Source organism: Dunckerocampus dactyliophorus, chromosome 20 (genome assembly GCF_027744805.1).
Source record: "Dunckerocampus dactyliophorus isolate RoL2022-P2 chromosome 20, RoL_Ddac_1.1, whole genome shotgun sequence".
NCBI classification, from domain to species: domain Eukaryota; kingdom Metazoa; phylum Chordata; class Actinopteri; order Syngnathiformes; family Syngnathidae; genus Dunckerocampus; species Dunckerocampus dactyliophorus.
In genome coordinates, this window is record NC_072838.1 from 11,962,805 (window position 1) to 11,979,370 (window position 16,566).

General features: G+C 41.3%; 2 protein-coding genes across 3 annotated transcripts in view; both read left to right on the plus strand.

Moving 5' to 3' along the window:
- The first annotated feature begins 3,427 nt into the window (after window positions 1-3,427).
- dazl (deleted in azoospermia-like) lies at window positions 3,428-10,893 on the plus strand. The gene is made up of 10 exons (XM_054764055.1): window positions 3,428-3,548; window positions 4,338-4,490; window positions 6,729-6,820; window positions 6,914-6,965; window positions 7,031-7,097; window positions 7,184-7,323; window positions 7,851-7,931; window positions 8,049-8,099; window positions 8,309-8,386; window positions 9,824-10,893. The coding sequence occupies exons 1-9, from the start codon at window positions 3,546-3,548 to the stop codon at window positions 8,351-8,353; spliced, it is 684 nt and encodes a 227-aa protein (XP_054620030.1). The 5' UTR covers window positions 3,428-3,545; the 3' UTR covers window positions 8,354-8,386; window positions 9,824-10,893.
- Window positions 10,894-11,282: 389 nt separating this feature from the next.
- Window positions 11,283-16,566, plus strand: part of rftn1a (raftlin, lipid raft linker 1a) — a 34,224-nt gene continuing 28,940 nt past the window's right edge. Inside the window, exon 1 of one of the 2 annotated variants that reach the window (XM_054764085.1) lies at window positions 11,283-11,505. The gene's annotated coding sequence lies outside the window, so the exon portion shown is untranslated. The remainder of the gene's footprint in view (window positions 11,506-16,566) is intronic. The other variant, XM_054764084.1, reaches the window with a different exon arrangement.

A 16,566-nucleotide genomic window follows, 5' to 3' on the forward strand; every position in this document is an offset into this window, starting at 1 on the left:
TGGAGGAAGCCAAAAACTTGTTGTCACAGACATCAAGGAACTGGACAAATATTGATGACATCATCTCGACTACAAAGAAAATGAAAAGACACAGCTCACAAAGACTTCACGTAGCGTGACGTCATCAGCAACTGACAATAGTAACAGATTATGCCATATTCAACAATAGTAAGTAATACTTTTCATGCATTGAACGAGACAAATAAGTTCTTACTTCATCGATATCCAAAAATGTATCATGAATTGCGCAATTCAGTCAACATTTTTACTCCAGTATTTACTAATTTTCAATATCTTTGCTTTACTTACCCTGATTTACTGTCCCCTCTATTTTCTATTATTAACAGTTTATTCCTATTTTTATCACTTTAATTACATTTTAATCTTACTTTTAGCTTTATTTTTAACATTCGCATTTTTTACTTTTCCTCAACCCAATTTTCTTTTCACACAGGAAGTGAACGACATTTAAATGACAAAAGGCACGCAGATGAAATATTCTAAGTGTCAGCATGTGAAAGAGTTGGTGTGAATGAATGCGCAGTAGCAGACGTGGAGAAGGGATGGGATTAAATAAGGTCTGCTTCCTCCTCCTCCTCCTTTTCTGACATGTGGCATGAATTCTGCTAATGTAACCATGTGATGCACCTTAATGTAACTTATAAATACCATCCCACACCTCCGTTTGCACTCCTACCTTCCTAACTTTCAACCCTAGTGACATCCAACTCAAATCCAAGAGTTCAATCTACCAATTGATTTATTGACATGATACCTGCCGCAAAAATAATTGTAATCAAATAATAACTTGCATGGTATAGTTGTTTTGACAAGACAACTAATTGATAATTACTAATTTCTTACACTGTCATACAAATCTTTCAACGTCATCTGCTCTCGAGTCTATCCAAAAGGTGCTTCAGGGCATTGTTTGAACAAGCTGTTAACACTTGAATAAAGAACAACAAAAACCATGTCTTAAATGCATGAGATAAACAACACTATTGTGAAGGCTGTCTGCAAAAGTTGCATGGAATGTGTTTGTGCTTTATTTTTTCTCCAAGTGTAATCAGGACTACTGCTATTGCAGGAGCATTCAAGGGAAATTATTATGATGCATTGCTTGTGGATGGATGCCAAGACAGCTCCCTCAAGGGTAAATGCCAGACGAAATGAAATGAAAGTTCCCTTTTCTTGGTTCCCAAGCTGAAACTTTACACACCTACTTTACAGCCACACCATTAGGAACACTTGCATAATCTATATTCCCTTACAAGGATAATGTGCTTGGTTTTGACTGTAAAGATGATATAATTGTAGTTTACAGAGGAACAAACCTTTAGACCTCTCAATATACAGTGGCTTTTTTTTTGGCATGTTTGTCACACTTGAATGTTTCAGATCACCAAACAAATTTAAATATTAGTCAATGGCAACACAACTGAACAAAAAATGCAGTTTTTAAATGAAACTTTTTATTATTAAGGGAAAATAAAATTCAAAGCTACATGGCCCTGTGTGAAAAAGTGATTGTTTCCTAATCCTAATAACTGGTTGGACCACCCTTAGCAGCAACAACTGCAATCAAGTGTTTGTGATAACTTGCAATGAGTCTCTTACTGCGCTGTGGAGGAATTTTGTCCCACTCTTCTTTGCAGAATTGTTGTAATTCAGCCACAATTGAAGGTTTTCCAGCATGAACTGCCTTTCTAAGGTCATGCCACAGCATCTCAATAGGATTCAGGTCAGGACTTTGACTAGGCCACTCCAAGGTCTACATGCTGTTTTTCTTCAGCCATTCAGAGGTGGACTTGCTGGTGTGTTTCACTGTCCTGCTGCAGAACCCAAGTTGGGTTCTCCTTCAGAATTTTTTGGTAGACAGCTGAGTTCATGGTTCCATTTATCACAGAAAGTTTTCCAGGTCCTGAAGCAGCAAAACAGCCCCAGACCATCACACTACCACCGCCATATTTTACTGTTGGTATGATGTTCTTTTTCTGAAATGAGTCGTTACTTTTACGGCAGATATAATGGGACACACACCTTCCAAAAAGTTCAACTTTTTTCTCGTCAGACCACAGAGGTTTTTTCTAAAGATCCTGGGGATCATCAAGATATTTTCTGGCAAAACAAGCCTTATTGTTCTTTTTGTTCAGCAATGGTTTTTGTCTTGGAACTCTGCCATGCAGGCAATTTTTGCCCAGTGTCTTTCTTACGTTGGGAGTCATGAACACTGACCTTAACTGAGGAAAGTGAGGCCTGCAGTTCTTTGATTGTTGTTGTGGGGTCTTTTGTGACCTCTTCTATGAGTCGTCGCTGCGCTCTTGGGGTCATTTTGCTTGGCCGGCCACTCGTGGGAAGGTTCACCACTGTTCCATGTTTTTGTCATTTATAGATAATGGCTCTCACTGTGGTTCACCCGAGTCCCAAAGCTTTAGAAATGGCTTTATAACCTTTTCCACACTGATAAGATCTTAATTAATCTCAGTTAAGTTATGCTTTAACAGGGGGGCAATCACTTTTTCGCACAAGACCATTTGGGTTTGGATTTTTTTCTCCCTTTAAAAATAACAAGTTCCATTTAAAAAAAATGCGTTTTGTGTTCAATTGTTTTGTCATTGGCTAATATTTAAATGTGATGTCTGATGATCTTTAAAACATTTAAGCATGACAAACATGGGGAAAAAAATGAAGAAATCAGGAAGGGAGAAGACACTTTTTCACACCACTGTACACTAACATCACTGAATATATGAGAACCTGCAGGAAGAGTCACCGCCAGCTGAATTTTAGATTAGCCAGGTCGTTTTTCCAATATTTCATAGTTTATAATCTGCAGAGGGAGCTGATGCAATTGCTTTACTGAGGTGGGAATAGAGTTATGGCCTGCACCACATATGCTGACTGATAGTGATGTACTAGTATACGCAAACCAACACACTCTTAAATATCTCATCGTCTGGATAGAAACGTTTTTGCAACATTGCACTGAATAGAACCCAAAAGCATCAGCGTTAATGTGCAGTTTCTTATCTTAATGTTTTGTGTATGTATAAAAACGTATTCATGTTGTTAATGCTGGCCACAGTTGCCGAGGCATATCATGGTTTGGACAGAGAATCACTGTCAAAATTAATTGCTGAAACAGGTTTTTAAACGCTATAAAATTTGTGTTCTCAGTATAACTTGTGTCTGCTGCCATCTAGCGTTTACTGAGTGTAGCGTCTTTAGTGCCGTACAATGAAGGGGAGTTCCATTGTCGACTTAGATCCCTAAAATATTACCTCATGTATTCTATTATTTCAAGTTGATATTAACTACTCTTTGTTAATCATTCTAGCATAAAATGCATGCAAGTCTACTATTTTACCGAACTGAGTTATGTAACGATGACCCTTAATTGACCCTAAGTGTCTAACATTTGATTGGCTGTCACATTTGATCACGTGAGGGGGGGCGTTAAAGACGACTGTAGTTGCACAGAAAAAGCGCGCTACTTGCATTTGACCAACACCCTTAAATGCAAAGTTTGTTTCGTTTTAAATATGGTAAGTATTAAGGACAATATTCTACATGTCATTGTTGTACGGCCATACAGCTGTGACGTTAATTGTCCATCACTTAAGTGTTTGGCAGCGAGTGACTTTTGCTCACGCTAGAGTCGGTACACCGTGTTAAGCTAGTTTTGGGGGGAAAAAAAGGCTACTTCAATAAAACGATTACGCCTTATTTATACCCATTTGAACGCTAATTTTAGCATGAGTCTATAATTGTTTTTAGAGAAAACATTCTGCAGTAACTTTTCGGCTCAGCTTTTACCACACTGGAGTGAAAGGACTTCCCAACTTTCCGCCATTTTCCTTCGGTCATTGTCTGATGTAAAAAAAATAAATAAATAAAACGCCTCACCCATTTTAAAAGATGCTTCAGTAGTGTCGGTAATTTAAGGTTGTGCTCGTTGTTGTTAGCAGCATGCTACACGCTATCGTCTGTAATCCCAATGTTAGGGCGCCCGTGTTTTTGGGGGTTTTTTTTGGCACGATCAAATTGCCTTTGTCATCATATTCATCATGATCAAAGTCTAAAAAGCGTATTTTGTTTACGACTCTTATCAAAGGGTGGTTACTTCAACAACAATGTACGTGAATATATTACTGTTGCAGTAGATTTTATCCAGCAATTGCACCTTGACATCATTTGTGGCTTTCTGTCACAAAACCATGCAGTTACTCAAACACTCAATCATGAACGTCTTTGTCCCACTAATGGACAATAAGGGTAGCCATTTATATTGCATCATTTTTTTCACACTATCAATGATCATGTTTTTCTGTTAGGATACCCAGAACCCAAAGGGCAACAAGGATACCCAGAACCCAAAGGGCAACAACCATGTTTCACCCTCCTCTCAGTTGTCCAATGGCTACATTCTGCCAGAGGGCAAAGTGAATCCCAATGCCATATTTGTCTTTTTTGGGATTGACACCAAGGTAATGATGTGTGAGCTTTACATTTAACATTTTGGATTGGTTTTGGGTCTGTCTCCTGAAAGGGGTACCAAAAGCGTGACATAGCAAGCAAAATTGAAAGCTATTTTCTAACCAATTTGTATATGAAAATAAAGTATCACTTTAATACATAATGTATATCACTCAATGCTTTAAACTTACCTGAAATTGTCACAAGCATGCTCCAAAATGGCGACGTATCTTGCGTGTAATACAGAGCTAGTGGATGGACCCCATTTTGAACTTTGTGCGGGACTCAACATTGTTTTTTTAAAACATAGTTAGCAATTTCCAAGGAAGCATGATGTTAAAAACAAAACAAAAAAAAAGTTCCCCAATTGAAAAAATAGATCAGTAGAAATCCTGAAGGTAAAACGTATCCTGGACATTATGCCATACGTTTGATTTTGAATCAGTGTCACTTTTGTTATTGTCTGGATTTTTACGAAAAACTGGAGAAATAACAGGCAAACACTCTAAAGTTCACATTGTGTGTCAAGGCAGAGGCCATTTGCAAATGTCTTCGGCGATTTAGTTGCATTGTTTGCAGACTACGCTGGTCACCATTGCGACATGTACATGTTTTGGATGCAGCAAAATGCATTTGGTGCACAATAAGGTGGTATACTTGGGAAATCACAGCAGGTGAAACATTGTCTTTGTGACACACTTTTGCATGTCACAAAATGGCAATGTGCAAACGCGCTGAAATTGACATCAGATCGTGTTTTGTACAAGACACACACAAAGAACATTTTCTACACTGTTTTCGCTGTTTATTCAATGTCTTTGCAGTATATTTTTATTTGGTTATAGCTGAGTATTGGTGCCCTCTCTGGTACTCCTTTCAGGAGACTGACCCTTTTGTCCTGCAACCTACATAGAAATTCATGTTAATAAGGTTTGTTCATGAAATTGTTGTCTTACAAATGATAGTGATCAGTTGAATGACAATGTCAGGATGGGCTGCTGTAGTTGTATATGTACAGTTGACCCGTGCCACTTTGCGGTTCAAACATTGCGCCCTCATCTGTTTTTTTAAAAAATGTATTAATGATGCTGTTTTGTGGTTGACTACGGCTATTATTAGTACAAAAAATATGCATATTAATCTAATTTTTTACATATTCTTCGCCAAAATTAAGCATTTTAAAGCATAAAAATGAATAAATGAAGTAATTACTACAAATAGTTTAAGGGATTAAAGGATGTTGATGAACTGTAGTCCACACAGGCCACTAGTAACATGCACCAGTAGGTTGGAATTATCTCATAATAATATGAATGAGTTAGATTTTGTGCTTTTCAAGGTACCCAAAGCGCTTCACAATGAAGTGAACCTATTATTCAGTCACACGCTGGTGGTGGTCATCTACATCAGTATCCACAGCTGCCTTGGGGTAGTCTGCCACTTCCCATCTATGGCCTCTTCAACCACAACCAAACATTCATACACCAGTGTGGGCAGCATTGGGGGGTGAAGTATCTCGCCCAAGGAGTGACAAGATGGAGGGAGCGAGGATCAAACCGCCAACCTTCCAGCGTCTCCACGACCTGCTCTATCTCCTGAGCCACTGCCGCCCAACATGGGGTACTGTTGTGGTCGTACTCCAGCTCTATACTACTATATTGGATAATATGAGTATCCCCCTGTATGTAACATCAATTGAGATCTATCAGTCTGGAAAACATTGTAAACTCCAGCAAACCACAGTGAGAGGCATTATCCGCAAATGGCGAAAACATGTAACAGTGGTGAACCTTCCCAGGAGTGGCCGGCCAAGAAAAATTAGCCTAAGAGCGCAGTGCCGACTCATTGAGAGGTCACAAAAGACCCCACAACACGTCCTGCATGGCAGAGTTCCAAGACGAAAACCACTGCTGAACCAAAAGAATATTAAGGCTTGTCTCTGTTTTGCCGGAAAACATCTTTATGATCCCCAAGACCTTTGGGAAAATTCTCTGTGGTCTGATGAGACAGAGACAGATTATCTGACACATTAAAGTGTGGCAAAAAAAAAAAAAAATCAGGAAGGGGCAAACACATCTGAGTTTGATGATCAGATGATGTCTTTATTGCAGGGTAAATAGAACGTGCTGCGTGTACGTTGCAGGACAGGATCCATAAACACAAGACAGCAAGATTCTGCAGTGCAACATGTATTAAAGATGGCCTACTTAAAGCTAGTTTTTCCACTTCAAATTCCCTCCCAATTTTAGGCGAATGCAGCCGATATGCGGGACATGTTTGCAAAGTTCGGTCAAATCAAGGAGGTGAAAATAATCACTTACCGTGGCGGATTCAGCAAAGGGTAACTCTTTTATGCATTTTTCATTTGTTACTTGTACTTGTTGCATCCATGGAAACTACCATATCATTTGGGGCATCTTGTTTCCTCTTGTAGCTATGGGTTTGTGTACTTCGCCGAAGATGTCGACATTCAGTCAATCGTTGATGTAAGTAGAATGGAAGTTAAAAGACTTTTTGTTTGCAAAATAGCGTCTGATGTTTGTTTCTATAGCAACAGATAATTTGGAAGGGGAGAATACTCAAGCTGGGTCCTGCCATTATGAAGCAAAGGAACTGCCGTACGTATGCTGTCATTTCCAGTGAACACCGTCTTAATGTCATGGAGATGTTCCCATCCAACTTATACCCTCCTGCCCGACCTCAGGTGTTAGGCAATCCCCTCGGATGGGCCTTGAACACTGGATTAACCCCTCCCAGTATTTCTATTGCACTTGCTACCCGCCCAATGGAGCGAGTGTGACCTCGCCCTCACCCTTGGTCAGTGGTGGCGCTACCTACTATCAGGTGACACACGAACACACTGAGCTTAATTGGTTCCTTTTTTTAAATGAATTGTTGCTCATTTGTCCCCAAGCTCAGCAGGTTTGGCAACACAGAAGAAACCAGCTTTGGAGGTGTTTTCGGTTCTGTTGCTTCAGCTGGTTCCACATTTGTAGTGTTCACATCTGCACATAAATAGTAAATGAAAAAGCAGGTGTTTAGACATTTCCGTGCACATGTAGAACTAAGTAAAAACTATTTAAATTGAGTCTTGCGCCAAATGTGCATGTGTGTGACAATATTCTGTTCTTATTGTGTCGCCTGCTAGAATGATTCCACTGCTACTTTGTCTCAAGGGAAGGCGGCTCATTAGCACAAAACCAAGAATAGAGGTCTAAGGTTGTGACCAGATTACTGTCTGGAAAGAGTCATTTAAAAAAAAAGCCTCTTGAATGATAAAGGTCATATCTATTAATATCAGAATTGGGGAATCATGGAGACATCAGTTCAAATACAAATGAGCATATTTTACTGTCTGTGTATGTTTGCAGCCATACAACTACCCCCACTATGGAGGCTTTATGGGTCCACAGGTGCCAGTGAGCAACACCCACAATGCATACTGCTACCAGGTACAATGCATTTAGCGTTCCTACCTATTTCACACTGCACGTCCCTCTGGTAGAGTTATCTCTGCCCTCCTTTGCTGCGTCTGACATCTGACCCTCTCCCCCCCCACGCAAACACAGTACACTCTACCCTACTGGATGGGGGACCAGAGAGCACGGGCTGACAATCAGGTGACTGCTTATAGGAGGAATGTTGTAGTATGGCAGGAACTTAAGTTGAATGAAAATGAGATGCACTTGTTCACAGTATTACAAAGCTGACAACTTCCGTCTAGTACCACTAGATGGCAACACTACTGTTTTGTTGTTGTTTACTGCTTTGTGCAGGTTCAACATATTGAGTATCCCTCTGAGCAATGTAATTGTGCATTCTTTTCTAGAATGTTATTGAGTGCGGATCGCAGACCGTGCTGAGTGCGCTGTAGTTCACACAGCTTCTGACACCCCCCTCACATAAGGTAGCACTTTATTTCACCAATGAGCTTTTGAACTGCATACAGAGCCTTATTAGGACTATGTTCATTGGATGTCTTGGCGTGTACTCACACTAGGCCATTTGTACCATGTTTGGGCCCACTTCACTTAAGTCCAGTTTCAAAACAGATATAAATAAAGCCACAAAATAATCCGCAAGGTCAAAACCCCCGCAGTCACTTGCCGTGTCATTCACATATGTGATAAAGATTGATTTAATGGTTGCGATCGCTCCACCTGCAAAGTGTAAATGATATCATCCACCTTGCACAATCGAAATACATAGAACAACTTAAAATAAGACTAAAAATAATCAGGAAAATAGCAGTAATTGCTGGGTTGCAACCACGTGACCTAGAGGTAGTTTGCGTCATTTCTATTGTTGGGATGGGGGGCACAAACATTTCAATCTGGCCACATGCACACTCAGTGCATGCCGTTCAAATTATTTGTTCGAGTTGTGAGTGCGCACGGTGTGTTGAATAAAGACATGAAATATTTAAAAGCAAGGCAATCAAACAGCCATGAAGTCTTATCTTCCGTGTCAGATGTAATGAATGTAGCAGATTTGCATGAATACATTCTTGTATGTGTCCATTGTTTCACTGTCCTGTTTTTCCGTGGGGTGTAGTACATTTGTTGTAAACTACTGCGATCGCATCATGGGTAATAGACATTTTTCCCTCTTATGTTACTTTTCCACATCGTTTTCTTGCAGCAGAGCAGGCCTTGTAATCCTGGTGTTTATGGTGTTTATTGAACAATTGAGCACTTGTACAGTTGGAGCATTTAGATGAAGTGGTATGAGGAGGTGACAAATCTATATTCTTTTGATGTGAAACAATTATTTTTGCATTTCCCATTTTCATGAGCATTTCTGAGTTCCAACAATATCTTCATTTTGGATTTAGTATACGTTTTGCTTGTTGTTGGTCACTGCAAACTGGAGCGTGTTCATACTCTGCTCCACTTGTCGGGAGTGACTGGTTCAGCTGCCACCTTTCTCTGCATTTTTTGTGATCACAACAGCGTGTGCTAGTGTGTTTAGCAAGGAATAGGAGTGATGTCAGCTGTGTGGCTGTCTTTTTCATTACAGTCCGAAAAAGACGTTGCAGCTGAGTGCAAGAGAGAATTTTAATACGACTAATATCATGATTATTATTATTATCTGTTTGAGTAATACCACTTGATGGAGCACCCCTAGTATTTTCGCTTGGACTTCACTTGACATCGAGCTACGAATACCAGTGTACAATTGATGGCACATGCAAACGAGTTGACGTATGAATGCTCTGGCTAGCAGAGGCTACGAGAGGGAGGGTGAATCACATATGGTCCGCAATAGTTTGAATGGCCCAGTTTGAGTACACCCTTGGTTAACAAGTGTTTACTCGTGATGTGTTTTTCTGCCCTTTCTCAAGGCTACAGGACATCAGATTACAGAAAAGATGACGTCTCGACTTCACACACAGCTGCCAGAATCCCTTTCTTCTCTTCACAATCGCTTTTTCTCTTCTCCTCTTCACTTGGCTTCTGAGACCAATTTTAATTTTTTTTTCTATCCGTCATTTTGACCCACAAATGGTAGAGACCATAACCTCAGGCTTGAATGAGCCACTTTTAACTCATAAAGGTCACTTTGAATAGTGGCGGGGTCACAAGGAAGAGCAGAGAACTCTCACCGTACAAGCATAGAAAGAAAAGCTCACTCTTTGTTTAGGTAATTATCCCAACAACAAAAAAAGGCTTTTATGATCACCTTGGTGCCTATTTTTATATTTTATGTTCTATTACTTGTTTTGTTGTATTTTAAATGTTTGGTTGGATCTTTTTATTTTTAATACGCAGTGGCTCGCTGTACAACAAAAAATATAAATACTAAGGCTTGACAGCTAGGAGCAGCCAGGATGTTTCACCAGAAAAAGGTTTGGTCATTTCATTTATTTCTTAGACTCAAGTGAATTTAATCACTGGTAAAGCAACTATTCTAGCACCTCATCTTCACTACGTACCCATCCTCGAATGTCTATCATATATGGCAGTGTCACTTATCAATTTGCGTTTACAGTTTAAAACAACTTGACAGGTTTGACAATGAAGGACACACTTTGAAGTGTTCTTTTTTTATTACTTGTGGAGAAAAAGTTCAGACTTGCATGCCACACTGAGTAGGTTTGTGGTTTTTGTTGGTTGTTTGTGTTTCGGGTTACTCAAGACGCATGGTGCTCTTTATTTATTTATTTTTTTGCACTTGATATAAAACCATTTTTGTTGCACATTTGGTGGATTTGTTTTCATTGATCGTGCATCTGGATTGTTACATTGCTTGGAATTCTTTTTGGGCTTCAGGGTCTCTTGTGTGTCCAAAAAAAAAAGCGCTGTTAACTGTTCTATTCAGAGAACCTGGACACTGCACTGTTTTTTTTGTTGTTGTTTTTTTGGGTGTTCTTTGTGTTTGGCTAACAACACAGATAATAAAAGTTCAACTGTGGTATTATGGGAGTTTGTGGGTTGTTTTGCAATCTCCACTCAGGTTTGTCTTCCCTAGCAACAGCCCCCATCATCAAGTCTAGTGGGTTGTCACAGTCTACTGGTGTGACTGGGTGCTCCCCGGGGTCCCACGTCCACCTCATGGCCTCCCACTAGCCCCACCCACCTTCCTCCAGTCAGACACCTCTAAATTATGAATAAGTCTGGATTGCTACTTATGAAATATGAATTTTTAAAAAATGTGTGTGTGTGTTGGAGGGGGGCGCTGAGCCACATGGGGGTAATGGGACTAAAAAGCGGATGTACTGTAGTGCATTGCGAGGAGGAAAAAAAACAGCAGTGTGTGGGTTGTACCTGACGGGGGCGTGGTTGCATGTCACCCTCAAAGAAAACATCACTGGGTGCTCTTAAAAGTCTTTCAAGTGAGTGAATCGGGAGGAGACCGCCCTTCCTCGCAGATCTCCACTCCGCTTTGAGTTAGGCAGACGTGCCCGCTGGAAGAGTCTCATCGACGGTGTCCACGCGTGCCTCACCCCCTCTGACGCGACGAGGAGGCGGCCAAGCGGAGGCTCAGACGCCCGATAGACTTCGCTCGCTGACAAGCACACGCTCGGTGAGTTTTCTCCTTTTTTGTACTTAAACGGTATCTAAACAAGTGTCACTTTCCTTCCAAGGAGAAATGATTGCGGCTTTCCAATTTAAAACTTGTGACAGCATTAGCTGCCATGGGAAAGTAATTAAGTAGTGGAAGTAAATATGCCATGCCACTGTCACAGGTTCTGTCTTGCACCTAATGCAAAAAACACGATTGTGTCCTTATATTAACCAAGAGGTCCTTATTTTCCTGGTTGATCTGCTCTGTCACCTGTACGTTATAACGGTTATGAAAAAGGTGTTATAACACCTGTACGTTATAACGGAAGCCACCGAGAACTATCTCATTACCACTCAATGACTTGTGTTTGAACATATTGACCATTCAGTAGTATAGAATGGAGCTTGTTTTTTAAAGCAAACAGTTCATTTAACAGCAAAAGTGACCTTCATTACTGTACTCTCATAAAACACTCTTCATCCCGCCAGACCCTTCAATAGACACTTTCAGCCAGGCAGTATTATTTGCTGATACTTGCTATATAATATACAAAAAGGAAAGGAGCACTAAGTGCATAAATGCCCACCATTACACTAAAGTGGACAGTAACATTTAAGGCAAATGGTCACTCCAGGTCACTGGAGGAATTCAACAATACTAAAATAACTGCTCAGTTCTGACACACTCTTAGTTAAAACATATTGTGGTTGTAGTTTGAAAAATTCAGACCCTACGCCGAATAAGCCAACCATTGTATTAAGACCAGGTACTGCACTGTACGCTACAAATGAACTGTTTAATTAAAACCTATCTGGCAGTATCCATAAAAACTGAACATTATCTGTGCAAAGCCAGATTTGTTTGGCACTGAGGAATGTATTGTTCAACATTGGTAGTACATTATATAGCTCATTTTACTTTGCTTAAATGCAATCTAAAATATCTGAGAATGGAAATTACAAAAATAAAAAACAACGAAGCTGCTCTGCTTCAAACAAGCTTGCAAATCTCATTTTTGGGTGTGTTCACCCAAAGGTGGTGGTGACTATAGGTGGTGATGACTTTAGTGTGATCTGGTTAGCGTCCACACTGGTAATTTTGTCAGCGGACCAAATAATGCTCTCAGGAAAGGATATGCATAAAGTTTGGACAGAGTATGTGATGTGTACATTGGCCGATGGCCTCACGACCTCCGCGTCACATCCACGTTTCTTAGCTTACATTTAACTCTTATTTGTTGATGATTGGCACTCAACTTTCTGTTGAGTGTTGCTACACTCCTGATCAAAATCTTAAGACCAGTTTGAAAAATTGCTAGAATTTGCATTTTGCACATTTGGATCTTAATGAGGTTTTAAGTAGAGCTACAATATGCAAAAGCAAGAAGGGGGAGTGAGACAAAAAGCATTTTGAAAAAGTAATTTATTGAAAACGACAATTAAACTGAAATAGGCTGTTTATCAGCTGATCAAAAGTTTAAGACCACAGGCTATGAAAGCCAAAATCTGCTCAAAATTTTCATTTTCTGTCAGGCATTCACACTGTCATGCCCTCCTAATGGCTAAAGCTAAGAAGCTTTCTCTTTTTGAACGTGGTCGGATTGTCGAGCTGCATAAGCAAGGCCTCTCGCAGCGTGCCATTGCTGCTGAGGTTGAAAGATCCTGAGCATTATGGAACAAAAAGGTCAAGTGGTAGACCCAAAAACAATCACGCCTGCGCTGAGCCGGAGGATCCGATTGGCTGTCCATCAAAACACAGGGCGGTCTTCGACCCACATTAAGGCCCTTACTGGTGCCGACTGCAGCACAATAACCATCAGACGGCATCTGCGGGAAAAGGGTTTAAAAAAACAAACGACGAATTCAAAGACCTCGTCTCAAAACTGCTCGTTTAGGCTTTGCCAGGGAGCATCAAACATGGGACATTGAAAGGTAGAAAAAAGTTTTATTCTCTGATGAGAAAAAATGTAACCCTGACGGTCCAGATGGCTTCCAACGTTACTGGCATGACAAGGACATCCCACCTGAGATGTTTTCTACCCCCCAGAGTGGAGGGGGGTCCAACATGATCTGGGGTGCTTTTTCATTCAGTGGAACACCGGAGCTTCAGGTGGTGTAGGGTCGTCAAACAACGGCTGCTTACATGCAGATGTTGCAGCATGACTGAGGGCCCTCGTCTGTGTGGTAACAGCTGGGTTCACAATGCCGTTCACAACGCTCGCTTGATAAAGGAATTCTTCAGGGAGAATAACATCACTCTTTTGGACCCATCCTGCATGTAAATCCCATAGAGAACATTTGGGGATGGACGGCAAGGGAAGTTTATAAAAACCACCATCAGTTCCAGACAGTTGATGCCCTTGGTGAAGCCATCTTCACCACTTGGAGCGATGTTCCCACTAGCCTCCTGGAAACACTGGCATCAAGCATGCCCAAACCAATTTTTGAAGTGATGAACAAGAACGGCGGAGCTACTCATTACTGAGTCCTACTGAGAACATTTTTTGTTCTGGTTTGGAGAGTTTTTTGTTATTTTTTGAGCGATGATCTTAAACTTTTGATCAGCTGATAAACAGCCTATTTCAGTTTAATTGTCGTTTTCAATAAATTACTTTTTCAAAATGCTTTTTGTCTCACTCCCCCTTCTTGCTTTTGCATATTGTAGCTCTACTTAAAACCTCATTAGGATCCAAATGTGCAAAATTCAAATTCTAGCAGTTTTTCAACTGGTCTTAAGATTTTGATCAGGAGTGTATGTATTGCCTGGTATTTGTCGCACTGGGTTACATCATGTCTAGTGCTGTCTGCGTTTACACTTGCCCCACCCAGGACTACTCAAGAAAGACTAGTGTTCGCTGGCGGGCTGACAGAGACCCATCTGGTCCTGGCCTGTGTTCACACTTGACCAAACAAACTGTACTATCAGATCAAACTAACTTGACCGCACCTCACACGACCAAATTTGAAGTCAATGTCAAGAATAGATAAGGTTTGCAAAGTGCAATGCTGCACCTGCAAAACACGGGGGCCTCCATAGTAGGCTTTGTGCAACATGCACTCAAAGAAATGTAAATGGTCACTGGACCCTGCCCATTGGCTTGAGCTGTCTTTTCTTTGGCTGCCCTCAAGCTCAGGCTCTCCCTCAGCAGTGGACGTCTGTTGCTTCACGCCAAACAAGATTTTCCCCCTCCCACCTCTCTTGACTGTGTTTCGGGAGGTATAGCAGCAGAGCCGCAGACGGATTACGCTCTCACGCAAATCCGCTGTCATTGCCAAAACTCTCTGTTACAAGCGATTCTCTAATGAGAAGCCCTCCACTTGTACTGCTGCCTTGCCTTCCTCCTTTCTTTTCTCTCCTTCCTCCTGGCTTTTATCTGCCTCCCGTCGCTTCATGTTTAATGGTTGTTTTTTTTCTTTTTGCTGTCAAGGCCCTTTTTTGCTGCCTGTGTGTGAGAGCAAGTGGGGAGATTCTGTTTGAAGTCAACATGTGGAGAAAGAAAGCTTGAGTCTTGAACTACCTTGAGTTTCTTCACGAGTACAACCTTCATCTTTCATTTACAGTAGAGTCCAATTATGCCATTCTTTTTGAAAAACATCCTCCATCCACCTTTTAACTTCCCACCCAAAACCACAAGCTTGACTGACCTGTCTCCGTGCTTAGACGCTATGCTAAGGACTTGGAGTCAAAATGCTTGGCAGCGCTCTAGACTGGTCATAAGTCAGGCATCACAGCAGCTGGCTGGAAACATTCTTGTAGATTACGCCGCTAAACGGGCTCAGCGGGGGAGCACGTCTGCGGCGGGAACTCTTATGAGCCACCGGGCAGATGGACTGAGTGGACAGAAGAGTGAGCGTCACAGACTAATTGCAGTCATCGCAGCAATAGAAAGTGATGGTGGTCATAAAGTTGTTCATATATGTACAAATTGACCTTTTTGGATAGTAGCTTCAAAATAATTTGAATGGTACACCAGATTGGATTAAGTCTTGATCATTATTCTACTGTACTCTGGCAGCCCCTTCAGTGGTCTTTACGATAGGATAGACATGCCAGGACCCCTCATCTTCTGTCAGAGCTAGCATTGCAGTTGAGAGTTGTGTAGAGTGCTTGTACAAACTGTCGGAATCAAACACCAGGCGTGATAAGTAACACAAAATACGTAAATGTGAAAATTGTAAATAGTTCATGGTGTTATATTTGGAAACAAATTGTTATTTTGATGTGAAGCAATCCTTTTTTTGTGTTGTTTATGTTGTGGTAAGAACGGATATCATCGGCTTCCGCCACGGGATCGGGCCAGTCCGGTTGCCGTATCACGTTTGTAACTCTGAGCCACACTCCAACATGGTAGGTGCAGTGATGCGCCTCAAAGCTGGTTGCCACTCGACTTAGGCCAGCCGCAAGAAGTAAACGCAACACCGCCATGCAGACATGTCCGCGGTGTTCCGTGGTGAAGTTAGTTCCACGTTGGATATTCGGCTCCGTAGCTACAGCGGTAGTTTCCTCTCACTGTGCCCGGACCGCTGCGTCATGGTGTAGGGAGCTCGCACGGGAAGTGGCACGCTGACCACTGGTTGCCTGTTATAGGGACCGCACAAACACGACTAAACATGTCCAAAACGGTGGCGAAAACCCTTGGAAACCCCTCTGTTACGGAGCGTGAACGGAAGCTAGCGGGGTTCGCTTAATTTAGCTAGTGCAGCTGTGTGTGTGTGTGTGTGTGTGTGTGTGTGCGCGCGCGACTCAGGCTGAATGAGTATGTTTTCACTGTGTTGCGTTTTACTGCTTTAGTGTAATGTGAATCAATTGCCATTTGCAGCACACACAACACATTCCTGCCTTCAAAATAAGAGCAGTCTTTGTCACGTTTGTCTAATTGTGTAAACAAAATAAGGGTTTTATTAAAATATGTTACATTAATAATGCGATTGGAATTACATCAATTACATCAGTGACTCAATCTTCCTTTAGCACAAGCACGGACGTTCCAGTTCGTAGAAGATTTTGTAGCAATATGTGCTGAGGCTGACATCCCATTAGCAAAGTTAGCAAAGCGACATCCGTTTGTCAATGCTTTGA

What these genes read in the sequence shown, in the direction of transcription:
- dazl (XM_054764055.1), top strand. An exon ending in TATGAAGCAAAGGAACTGCC is followed by an intron (nt 7,098 to 7,183) that starts GTACGTATGCTG and finishes GCCCGACCTCAG; the next exon opens with GTGTTAGGCAATCCCCTCGG. An exon ending in GTGGCGCTACCTACTATCAG is followed by an intron (nt 7,324 to 7,850) that starts GTGACACACGAA and finishes GTATGTTTGCAG; the next exon opens with CCATACAACTACCCCCACTA.